This window comes from Coregonus clupeaformis, chromosome 21 (assembly GCF_020615455.1).
Source record: "Coregonus clupeaformis isolate EN_2021a chromosome 21, ASM2061545v1, whole genome shotgun sequence".
NCBI lineage: Eukaryota > Metazoa > Chordata > Actinopteri > Salmoniformes > Salmonidae > Coregonus > Coregonus clupeaformis.
Window position 1 is genome coordinate 44,696,074 of NC_059212.1, and position 13,149 is coordinate 44,709,222.

Here is a 13,149-nt window from a genome sequence, read left to right on the forward strand (position 1 = left end):
GGGCACCATTTAGAACACAGACCAAGACCAGGGCACCTTTTAGAACACAGACCAAGACCAGGGCACCATTTAGAACACTGACCAAGACCAGGGCACCATTTAAACACAGACCAAGACCAGGGCACCATTTAGAACACAGACCAAGACGAGGGCACCATTTAGAACACTGACCAAGACCAGGGCACCATTTAGAACACTGACCAAGACCAGGGCACCATTTAGAACACAGACCAAGACCAGGGCACCATTTAGAACACAGACCAAGACCAGGGCACCATTTAGAACACAGACCAAGACCAGGGCACCATTTAGAACACAGACCAAGACCAGGGCACCATTTAGAACACAGACCAAGACCAGGGGCACCATTTAGAACACAGACCAAGACGAGGGCACCATTTAGAACACAGACCAAGACCAGGGCACCTTTTAGAACACAGACCAAGACCAGGGCACCATTTAGAACACTGACCAAGACCAGGGCACCATTTAAACACAGACCAAGACCAGGGCACCATTTAGAACACAGACCAAGACGAGGGCACCATTTAGAACACAGACCAAGACCAGGGCACCTTTTAGAACACAGACCAAGACCAGGGCACCATTTAGAACACTGACCAAGACCAGGGCACCATTTAAACACAGACCAAGACCAGGGCACCATTTAGAACACAGACCAAGACCAGGGCACCATTTAAACACAGACCAAGACCAGGGCACCAGGGCACCATTTAGAACACAGACCAAGACCAGGGCACCATTTAGAACACAGACCAAGACCAGGGCACCATTTAGAACACAGACCAAGACCAGGGCACCATTTAGAACACAGACCAAGACCAGGGCACCATTTAGAACACAGACCAAGACCAGGGCACCATTTAGAACACTGACCAAGACGAGGCACCATTTAGAACACAGACCAAGACCAGGGCACCATTTAGAACACAGACCAAGACCAGGGCACCATTTAGAACACTGACCAAGACCAGGGCACCATTTAGAACACTGACCAAGACCAGGGCACCATTTAGAACACTGACCAAGACCAGGGGCACCATTTAGAACACAGACCAAGACCAGGCACCATTTAGAACACAGACCAAGACCAGGGCACCTTTTAGAACACAGACCAAGACCAGGGCACCATTTAGAACACTGACCAAGACCAGGGCACCATTTAAACACAGACCAAGACCAGGGCACCATTTAGAACACAGACCAAGACCAGGGCACCATTTAAACACAGACCAAGACCAGGGCACCAGGGCACCATTTAGAACACAGACCAAGACCAGGGCACCATTTAGAACACAGACCAAGACCAGGGCACCATTTAGAACACAGACCAAGACCAGGGCACCATTTAGAACACAGACCAAGACCAGGGCACCATTTAAACACAGACCAAGACCAGGGCACCATTTAGAACACAGAACAAGACCAGGGCACCAGGGCACCATTTAGAACACAGACCAAGACCAGGGCACCATTTAGAACACAGACCAAGACCAGGGCACCATTTAGAACACAGACCAAGACCAGGGCACCATTTAAACACAGACCAAGACCAGGGCACCATTTAGAACACCGACCAAGACCAGGGCACCATTTAGAACACAGACCAAGACCTGGTGGAGACCTGTTGGGGGCCTGGTGGAGGCCTGCTGGGGGCCTGGTGGAGACCTGGTGGAGACCTGGTGGAGGCCTGGTGGAGGCCTGGTGGGGGCCTGGTGGAGGCCTGGTGGGGGCTTGGTGGAGACCTGGTGGGGGCCTGGTGGATGCCTGGTGGGGGCCTGGTGGAGGCCTGCTGGGGGCCTGGTGGAGACCTGGTGGAGGCCTGGTGGGGGCCTGGTGGAGGCCTGGTGGGGGCTTGTTGGAGACCTGGTGGGGGCCTGGTGGATGCCTGGTTGGGGCCTGGTGGAGGCCTGTTGGAGGCCTGGTGGGGGCTTGGTGGAGACCTGGTGGGGGCCTGGTGGAGACCTGGTGGAGGCCTGGTGGGGGCCTTGTGGGGGCCTGGTGGAGACCTGGTGGAGGCCTGGTGGGGGCCTTGTGGGGGCCTGGTGGAGACCTGGTGGAGGCCTGGTGGGGGCCTGGTGGAGGCCTGGTGGAGGCCTGGTGGGGGCCTGGTGGGGGCCTGGTAGGGGGCCTGGTGGGGGCTTGGTGGAGACCTGGTGGGGGCCTGGTGGAGGCCTGGTAGGGGCCTGGTGGGGGTGTAGGGCCATATAGCTAAATTGAATAAACAGGAGAGATCTAAACCAACGCAGCAGGAGTGTCATCAGCCGGCACAGTGTGTCTGTGAGACAGGCTTCTAGGCTGCGTCCCAAATGGCACCCCATTCCCTTCATAGTGCACTACAGGGCCCTGGTCAAAGGTAGTACACTGTATAGGGAATAGCATTCCATTTGGGATACAATCATAGTCAAAAGGTCAGACTAAGACAGCCACTGACAAAGTGTTTCGGAACAGTTGGAAGACAGAGATAGTTAATTCTTACACAGATTTTCCCCTCCAAGTCAGGAGCTATAGCTGTACATTGTAATGTATGTTCACTATCAAGCTGTTTTCAATTGGTTCAGCTTTCAATTAGAGAGAGAGAGAGAGAGAGAGAGAGAGAGAGAGAGAGAGAGAGAGAGAGAGAGAGAGAGAGAGAGAAAGAGAGACTGAAAGAGATACAGAGAGAGAATGAGAGAGTGAGAGAAAGAAAGAGAGGGAAAGAGAGACAGAGAGAGACAGAAAGACAGACACAGAGATGCAGAGAGAGAGAGAAACAGAGAGAGAGAGAAACAGAGAGAGAGAGAGAGAGAAACAGAGAGAGAGAGAGAAACAGAGAGAGAGAGAGAAACAGAGAGAGAGAGAAACAGAGAGAGAGCAAGAGAATGAACAAAGCTCTGCTGAAAGGTTGGGTTAGTTCGAGATGGTTGATCTGGAAGGACAGTTGTGTAAGAGAGAGAGAGTGAGAGCGTGGGGGTTGTTAAAGGTCAGGGTGACAAATTACCCCCACAGCCATGAGAGACTAGAAATGAGCATGTCTTTGTTAAGTACAATTCCATTCAGGGGTACAATGCAGAGGCCTTAATTTGACCATGAGCTGCATTGTGTTGTAGTAGGAGAACTTCATCAGGTAGGTACTGTATTGTTGCTGGACTGAGTGGTGTGTGTGTGAGTGTAGTGTGTGCGTGTGTGTGTGTGTGTGTGTGTGTGTGTGTGTGTCTGTGCGTGTGTGTTCGAGTATAGAGTTCTTGTTTTATTAACTACTTTGTTGAGTTGAGATGAGTTCACCTGAAGGAACCTAGCTAGCCTATTGGTGATGATTTCTGATATAGGGTAGTGGACAGATCTAGAATGAGGCTCTATTTCTATGGGGTAGAGTACCGTGATGAGGTTCTATGGGGTAGAGTACCGTGATGAGGTTCTATGGGGTAGAGTACCATGATGAGGTTCTATGGGGTAGAGTACCATGATGAGGTTCTATGGGGTAGAGTACCGTGATGAGGCTCTATGGGGTAGAGTACCGTGATGAGGTTCTATGGGGTAGAGTACCGTGATGAGGTTCTATGGGGTAGAGTACCATGATGAGGTTCTATGGAGTAGAGTACCGTGATGAGGTTCTATGGGGGTAGAGTACCGTGATGAGGTTCTATGGGGTAGAGTACCGTGATGAGGTTCAATGGGGTAGAGTACCGTGATGAGGTTCTATGGGGTAGAGTACCGTGATGAGGTTCTATGGGGTAGAGTACCGTGATGAGGTTCTATGGGGTAGAGTACCGTGATGAGGTTCTATGGGGTAGAGTACCATGATGAGGTTCTATGGGGTAGAGTACCGTGATGAGGTTCTATGGGGTAGAGTACCGTGATGAGGTTCTATGGGGTAGAGTACCGTGATGAGGTTCTATGGGGTAGAGTATCGTGATGAGGTTCAATGGGGTAGAGTACCGTGATGAGGTTCTATGGGGTAGAGTACCGTGATGAGGTTCTATGGGGTAGAGTATCGTGATGAGGTTCAATGGGGTAGAGTACCGTGATGAGGTTCTATGGGGTAGAGTACCGTGATGAGGTTCTATGGGGTAGAGTACCGTGATGAGGTTCTATGGGGTAGAGTACCGTGATGAGGTTCTATGGGGTAGAGTACCGTGATGAGGTTCTATGGGGTAGAGTACCGTGATGAGGTTCTATGGGGTAGAGTACCATGATGAGGTTCTATGGGGTAGAGTACCATGATGAGGTTCTATGGGGTAGAGTACCGTGATGAGGCTCTATGGGGTAGAGTACCGTGATGAGGTTCTATGGGGTAGAGTACCGTGATGAGGTTCTATGGGGTAGAGTACCATGATGAGGTTCTATGGAGTAGAGTACCGTGATGAGGTTCTATGGGGTAGAGTACCGTGATGAGGTTCTATGGGGTAGAGTACCGTGATGAGGTTCAATGGGGTAGAGTACCGTGATGAGGTTCTATGGGGTAGAGTACCGTGATGAGGTTCTATGGGGTAGAGTACCGTGATGAGGTTCTATGGGGTAGAGTACCGTGATGAGGTTCTATGGGGTAGAGTACCATGATGAGGTTCTATGGGGTAGAGTACCGTGATGAGGTTCTATGGGGTAGAGTACCGTGATGAGGTTCTATGGGGTAGAGTACCGTGATGAGGTTCTATGGGGTAGAGTATCGTGATGAGGTTCAATGGGGTAGAGTACCGTGATGAGGTTCTATGGGGTAGAGTACCGTGATGAGGTTCTATGGGGTAGAGTACCGTGATGAGGTTCAATGGGGTAGAGTACCGTGATGAGGTTCTATGGGGTAGAGTACCGTGATGAGGTTCTATGGGGTAGAGTACCGTGATGAGGTTCTATGGGGTAGAGTACCGTGATGAGGTTCTATGGGGGTAGAGTACCGTGATGAGGTTCTATGGGGTAGAGTACCGTGATGAGGTTCTATGGGGTAGAGTACCGTGATGAGGTTCTATGGGGTAGAGTACCGTGATGAGGTTCAATGGGGTAGAGTACCGTGATGAGGTTCTATGGGGTAGAGTACCGTGATGAGGTTCTATGGGGTAGAGTACCGTGATGAGGTTCTATGGGGTAGAGTACCGTGATGAGGTTCTATGGGGTAGAGTACCGTGATGAGGTTCTATGGGGTAGAGTACCGTGATGAGGTTCTATGGGGTAGAGTACCGTGATGAGGTTCTATGGAGTAGAGTACCGTGATGAGGCTCTCCCATCTATTTTCCATATGCACAAAGTAGCATTGTTTGTCTGAGTATAAAGTTGTTGTTTTGTTACACACTATGTTGAGGTGAATTGGCCTGAAGAAGGCCCAAAAGGCATCCGGTCCAAAGACGACCCAAAATGTATATAATGTATATTATATGCACATAGAGTTGTTTGTCCCAGAATCGAGTGGTTCTGGAGGAGGCCCAGAAGGCAGTTTGGTTCTTGAGGCAAACAAACTTTATTTCCCTTTTGTAATGCGTTCTCCACCCCCAGATCTACTGGCTAATTGACCTTTCATCAGGCTCGCTGATGTATCTGCATTCAGTAGACAAAGGCTTGCCAGAAGGGTTTGGATCGGTTTGCTTGGCTCGAATTGGAATGAAAAGGTTTTCCTACAAGCATTTCTCAATTTAAAAGACTGGATGCAAGAACTAGTTAGTTAGCGAGTTAGTTATAAGGTAACGACAAACTGTGCAATGACGTCATACATTTCAAGATTATCTTATCAAATACTCAAGCACTGGCGTTCTGTCAAAAATTAACTAAATGGAACCTTTGTCTTTCATGTGGATTTCCATCATTTCTACTCAGTCTCTACCATCATCTGTTTAACTGTTTTCCTGTCTACCATCATCTGTTTAACTGTTTTCCTTATGACATTATTGTTGTTATTTTCTCCTAAACAGGAAGCTGGCTAAGAAGCGTAAGGAGACGTTGAGCAGTACTCGGCAGGAGATGACAGTGATGGTGAACTCCATGGATAAGAGTTATACGGAGCAGGGGACAAACTGTGACGAGGCCTTGTCCTTCATGGACACACACAGTCACACCCTCAATACTAGGAGCGAGTGCACCCTCGCCCTCAATGGCCGCAGCGAGTGCACCCTCGCCCTCAATGGCCGGAGTAAGTAGCCGGGCGTCCAGGTTGATGTAAACATACATATATATATATATATATATAGTGTATTACGTTTACAAACGTCAACTGGATATCCTTATATAAAGTCATTGTAAGTGAGTGCATGCAGTTTTAGCTTTGGAATCACCATCTTATTCTGAACATCTTTAGTAAATACTCTGGGAATGATAGGTTGTCTGGCCTTCTCTCCTTTCTAGAGGTCACAGGTCAGCACATGCAGAAGCCCTCTATTCTAATTGACGTAATGCCCATGAAATTGACTTCAGTGCAGCTACTAAACCTAACACACTCCACACAGTTAATAACAACACTTCACCTAAATAACTTACAACCCTACAGCACCTCAGTCTCTGATTAGACCTAACAGCTCAGCCTGTAGTTAGCTTCTCTCCAGCCCCCTTAATAATTAAACGTAGGCCTATCTAATGTAGATGTATCTAATGTAGATCTATCTAATGTAGAACTATCTAATGTAGAACTATATAATGTAGATATATCTAATGTAGACCTATCTAATGTAGACCTAACTAATGTAGACATATCTAATGTAGACCTATCTAATGTAGAACTATCTAATGTAGATCTATCTAATGTAGATCTATATAATGTAGAACTATCTAATGTAGATCTATCTAATGTAGATCTATCTAATGTAGATCTATCTAATGTAGAACTATCTAATGTAGATCTATCTAATGTAGACCTATCTAATGTAGAACTATCTAATGTAGATCTATCTAATGTAGATCTATATAATGTAGATATATCTAATGTAGAACTAACTAATGTAGCTCTATCTAATGTAGATATATCTAATGTAGATCTATCTAATGTAGATCTATATAATGTAGATATATCTAATGTAGAACTAACTAATGTAGCTCTATCTAATGTAGATATATCTAATGTAGATCTATCTAATGTAGAACTATCTAATGTAGAACTATCTAATGTAGACCTATCTAATGTAGATCTATCTAATGTAGATCTATATAATGTAGATATATCTAATGTAGACCTATCTAATGTAGAACTATCTAATGTAGATACAGTGGGGAGAACAAGTATTTGATACACTGCCGATTTTGCAGGTTTTCCTACTTACAATGCATGTAGAGGTCTGTAATTTTTTATCATAGGTACACTTCAACTGTGAGAGTCACAAATCACATTGTATGATTTTTAAGTAATTAATTTGCATTTTATTGCATGACATAAGTATTTGATCACCTACCAACCAGTAAGAATTCCGGCTCTCACAGACCTGTTTGTTTTTCTTTAAGAAGCCCTCCTGTTCTCCACTCATTACCTGTATTAACTGCACCTATTTGAACTCGTTACCTGTATAAAAGACACCTGTCCACACACTCAATCAAACATACTCCAACCTCTCCACAATGGCCAAGACCAGAGAGCTGTGTAAGGACATCAGGGATAAAATTGTATACCTGCACAAGGCTGGGATGGGCTACAGGACAATGGGCAAGCAGCTTGGTGAGAAAGCAACAACTGTTGGCGCAATTATTAGAAAATGGAAGAAGTTCAATATGACGGTCAATCACCCTCGGTCTGGGGCTCCATGCAAGATCTCACCTCGTGGGGCATCAACGATCATGAGGAAGGTGAGGGATCAGCCCAGAACTACACGGCAGGACCTGGTCAATGACCTGAAGAGAGCTGGGACCACAGTCTCAAAGAAAACCATTAGTAACACACTACGCCGTCATGGATTAAAATCCTGCAGCGCACGCAAGGTCCCCCTGCTCAAGCCAGCGCATGTCCAGGCCCGTCTGAAGTTTGCCAATGACCATCTGGATGATCCAGAGGAGGAATGGGAGAAGGTCGTGTGGTCTGATGAGACAAAAATAAAGCTTTTTGGTCTAAACTCCACTCGCCGTGTTTGGAGGAAGAAGAAGGATGAGTACAACCCCAAGAACACCATCCCAACCGTGAAGCATGGAGATGGAAACATCATTCTTTGGGGATGCTTTTCTGCAAAGGGGACAGGCGACTGCACCGTATTGAGGGGAGGATGGATGGGGCCATGTATCGCAAGATCTTGGCCAACAACCTCCTTCCCTCAGTAAGAGCATTGAAGATGGGTCGTGGCTGGGTCTTCCAGCATGACAACGACCCGAAACACACAGCCAGGGCAACTAAGGAGTGGCTCCGTAAGAAGCATCTCAAGGTCCTGGAGTGGCCTAGCCAGTCTCCAGACCTGAACCCAATAGAACATCTTTGGAGGGAGCTGAAAGTCCGTATTGCCCAGCGACAGCCCCGAAACCTGAAGGATCTGGAGAAGGTCTGTATGGAGGTGTGGGCCAAAATCCCTGCTGCAGTGTGTGCAAACCTGGTCAAGACCTACAGGAAACGTATGATCTCTGTAATTGCAAACAAAGGTTTCTGTACCAAAAATTAAGTTCTGCTTTTCTTATGTATCAAATACTTATGTCATGCAATAAAATGCAAATGAATTACTTAAAAATCATACAATGTGATTTTCTGGATATTTGTTTTAGATTCCGTCTCTCACAGTTGAAGTGTACCTATGATAAAAATTACAGACCTCTACATGCTTTGTAAGTAGGAAAACCTGCAAAATCGGCAGTGTATCAAATACTTGTTCTCCCCACTGTATATCTAATGTAGATATATCTAATGTAGAGCTAGCTAATGTAGAACTATCTAATGTAGGCCTAACTAATGTAGATCTATCTAATGTAGAGCTAGCTAATGTAGAACTATCTAATGTAGGCCTAACTAATGTAGAGCTAGCTAATGTAGAGCTAGCTAATGTAGAACTATCTAATGTAGATCTATCTAATGTAGACCTATCTAATGTAGGCCTAACTAATGTAGCTCTATCTAATGTAGATCTATCTAATGTAGACCTATCTAATGTAGACCTATCTAATGTAGACCTATCTAATGTAGACCTATCTAATGTAGATGTATCTAATGTAGATGTATCTAATGTAGATGTATCTAATGTAGATGTATCTAATGCCCATGAACTTGGCTTCAATAAGGTATGTACAGCAGCTACACATCAGCTAAAACCTATAATCTCACACGCCTCAGCTTCTTAACATCTTAACACGCTACAATCCTAATGCTGATGATGTTGACTTCAGTACAATATGTACAGCTACATGGGGTAGCTAATGACAGCATCTTACCCTGACATCACCCCAAATCCTAATTACAACAACTAACCCTAAACACAGAAGACCCTACCTTACCTCAGTCTCTGTGTAGAGGTGGTGCAGCTGGGGATAGGCCTCGGTGATTAGACCCTCCTCCTCCTCCTCCTCCTCCTCCTCCTCCTCCTCCTCCTCCTCCTCCAGCTCTGCAGGAGACACTTAAGCTTTGACCTCAACTGACTGTCTACTACTGTGGTTGTTACGTCCCTCTGATATTGTCTCGTTCATACCCCTCCCTCTCTGTCCAAAGACTCTATCCACTGTTATCTCAGTCCTTATCCCAGTAATGTTGTCCTACTGTCCTCCTCCCTCCTGTTCCCAAAGCCTGAGCCCCCTAATGTTGTCCTACTGTCCTCCTCCCTCCTGTCCCCAAAGCCTGAGCCCCCTAATGTTGTCCTACTGTCCTCCTCCCTCCTGTTCCCAAAGCCTGAGCCCCCTAATGTTGTCCTACTGTCCTCCTCCCTCCTGTCCCCAAAGCCTGAGCCCCCTAATGTTGTCCTACTGTCCTCCTCCCTCCTGTCCCCAAAGCCTGAGCCCCCTAATGTTGTCCTACTGTCCTCCTCCCTCCTGTTCCCAAAGCCTGAGCCCCCTAATGTTGTCCTACTGTCCTCCTCCCTCCTGTCCCCAAAGCCTGAGCCCCCTAATGTTGTCCTACTGTCCTCCTCCCTCCTGTCCCCAAAGCCTGAGCCCCCTAATGTTGTCCTACTGTCCTCCTCCCTCCTGTCCCCAAAGCCTGAGCCCCCTAATGTTGTCCTACTGTCCTCGTCTCTCCTGTCCCCAAAGCCTGAGCCCCCTAATGTTGTCCTACTGTCCTCCTCCCTCCTGTCCCCAAAGCCTGAGCCCCCTAATGTTGTCCTACTGTCCTCCTCCCTCCTGTTCCCAAAGCCTGAGCCCCCTAATGTTGTCCTACTGTCCTCCTCCCTCCTGTCCCCAAAGCCTGAGCCCCCTAATGTTGTCCTACTGTCCTCGTCTCTCCTGTCCCCAAAGCCTGAGCCCCCCTAATGTTGTCCTACTGTCCTCCTCCCTCCTGTCCCCAAAGCCTGAGCCCCCTAATGTTGTCCTACTGTCCTCCTCCCTCCTGTCCCCAAAGCCTGAGCCCCCTAATGTTGTCCTACTGTCCTCGTCTCTCCTGTCCCCAAAGCCTGAGCCCCCTAATGTTGTCCTACTGTCCTCCTCCCTCCTGTCCCCAAAGCCTGAGCCCCCTAATGTTGTCCTACTGTCCTCCTCCCTCCTGTCCCCAAAGCCTGAGCCCCCTAATGTTGTCCTACTGTCCTCCTCCCTCCTGTCCCCAAAGCCTGAGCCCCCTAATGTTGTCCTACTGTCCTCCCTCCCTCCTGTCCCCAAAGCCTGAGCCCCCTAATGTTGTCCTACTGTCCTCCTCCCTCCTGTCCCCAAAGCCTGAGCCCCCTAATGTTGTCCTACTGTCCTCCTCCCTCCTGTTCCCAAAGCCTGAGCCCCCTAATGTTGTCCTACTGTCCTCGTCTCTCCTGTTCCCAAAGCCTGAGCCCCCTAATGTTGTCCTACTGTCCTCCTCCCTCCTGTTCCCAAAGCCTGAGCCCCCTAATGTTGTCCTACTGTCCTCCTCCCTCCTGTCCCCAAAGCCTGAGCCCCTAATGTTGTCCTACTGTCCTCCTCCCTCCTGTCCCCAAAGCCTGAGCCCCCTAATGTTGTCCTACTGTCCTCCTCCCTCCTGTCCCCAAAGCCTGAGCCCCCTAATGTTGTCCTACTGTCCTCCTCCCTCCTGTCCCCAAAGCCTGAGCCCCCTAATGTTGTCCTACTGTCCTCCTCCCTCCTGTCCTAGATGTCATGGTGTTTGTCCTAGATGGTGTTGGTCCTAGATGGTGTTGGTCCTAGATGGTGTTGGTCCTAGATGGCATGGTGTTGGTCCTAGATGTCATGGTGTTGGTCCTAGATGGCATGGTGTTGGTCCTAGATGTCATGGTGTTGGTCCTAGATGGTGTTGGTCCTAGATGGTGTTGGTCCTAGATGGTGTTGGTCATAGATGGCATGGTGTTGGTCCTAGATGGCATGGTGTTGGTCCTAGATGTCATGGTGTTGGTCCTAGATTTACATTTACATTTACATTTTAGTCATTTAGCAGACGCTCTTATCCAGAGCGACTTTATTTTTATTTTTTATACTGGCCCCCCGTGGGAATCGAACCCAAACGCCATGCTCTATCAACTGAGCTACATCCCTGCCGGCCATTCCCTCCCCTACCCTGGACGACGCTGGGTAGGGGAGGGAATGGCCCATGAGTCTCCCGGTCGCGGCCGGCTTAGACCACTGCGCCACTCAGGAGCTTAGATGTCATGGTGTTGGTCCTAGATGGCATGGTGTTGGTCCTAGATGGCATGGTGTTGGTCCTAGATGGCATGGTGTTGGTCCTAGATGGCATGGTGTTGGTCCTAGATGGCATGGTGTTGGTCCTAGATGTCATGATATTTGTCCTATTTGGCATGGTGTAGTGTTGGATGGTGTTGGTCCTAGATGGTGTTGGTCCTAGATGGTGTTTGTCCTAGATGGTGTTGGTCCTAGATGGTGTTGGTCCTAGATGGTGTTGGTCCTAGATGGTGTTGGTCCTAGATGGTGTTGGTCCTAGATGTCATGGTGTTGGTCCTAGATGGTGTTGGTCCTAGATGGTGTTGGTCCTAGATGGCATGGTGTTGGTCCTAGATGTCATGATATTGGTCCTATATGGCATGGTGTAGTGTTGGATGGTGTTGGTCCTAGATGGTGTTGGTCCTAGATGGTGTTTGTCCTAGATGGTGTTGGTCCTAGATGGTGTTGGTCCTAGATGTCATGGTGTTGGTCCTATATGGTGTTGGTCCTAGATGGTGTTGGTCCTAGATGGTGTTGGTCCTAGATGGTGTTGGTCCTAGATGGTGTTGGTCCTAGATGGTGTTGGTCCTAGATCTCATGGTGTTGGTGCTAGATGTCATGGTGTTGGACATAGATGGCATGGTGTTGGTCCTAGATGGCATGATATTGGCCCTAGATGGTGTTGGTCCTAGATCTCATGGTGTTGGTCCTAGATGTCATGGTGTTGGTCCTAGATGGCATGGTGTTGGTCCTAGATGGCATGGTGTTGGTCCTATATGGCATGGTGTATTGTTGGATGGTGTTGGTTTTAGATGGTGTCGGTCCTAGATGGTGTTGGTCCTAGATGGCATGGTATTGGTCCTATATGGCATGGTGTATTGTTGGATGGTGTTGGTTTTAGATGGTGTCGGTCCTAGATGGTGTTGGTCCTAGATGGTGTTGGTCCGAGATGGTGTTAGTCCTAGATGTCATGGTGTTGGTCCTAGATGTCATGGTGTTGGTCCTAGATGGTGTTGGTCCTAGATGGTGTTGGTCCTAGATGTCATGGTGTTGGTCATAGATGTCATGGTGTTAGTCCTAGATGACATGGTGTTGGTCCTAGATGGTTTTGGTCCTAGATGGTGTTGGTCCTAGATGGTGTTGGTCCTAGATGTCATGGTGTTGGTCCTAGATGGCATGGTGTTGGTCCTAGATGTCATGGTGTTGGTCCTAGATGGTGTTGGTCCTAGATGGCATGGTGTTGGTCCTAGATGGCATGGTGTTGGTCCTAGATGGCATGGTGTTGGTCCTAGATGGCATGGTGTTGGTCCTAGATTTTACATTTACATTTTACATTTTAGTCATTTAGCAGACGCTCTTATCCAGAGCGACTTACAGTTAGTGAATACATATTTTTTTATACTGGCCCCCCGTGGGAATCGAACGCACAACCATGGCGTTGCAAACGCCATGCTCTATCAACTGAGCTACATCCCTGCCTGCCATTCCCTCCCC

General features: G+C 48.0%; 1 protein-coding gene across 1 annotated transcript in view; it reads left to right on the forward strand.

The window, feature by feature from the left end:
* LOC121535702 (receptor-type tyrosine-protein phosphatase mu-like) overlaps window positions 1-13,149 on the forward strand; it is a 427,462-nt gene that overhangs the window by 314,892 nt on the left and 99,421 nt on the right. Inside the window, exon 18 of the mRNA XM_045205919.1 lies at window positions 5,898-6,115. Within this exon, the coding sequence (XP_045061854.1) occupies window positions 5,898-6,115 (218 nt within the window). The remainder of the gene's footprint in view (window positions 1-5,897; window positions 6,116-13,149) is intronic.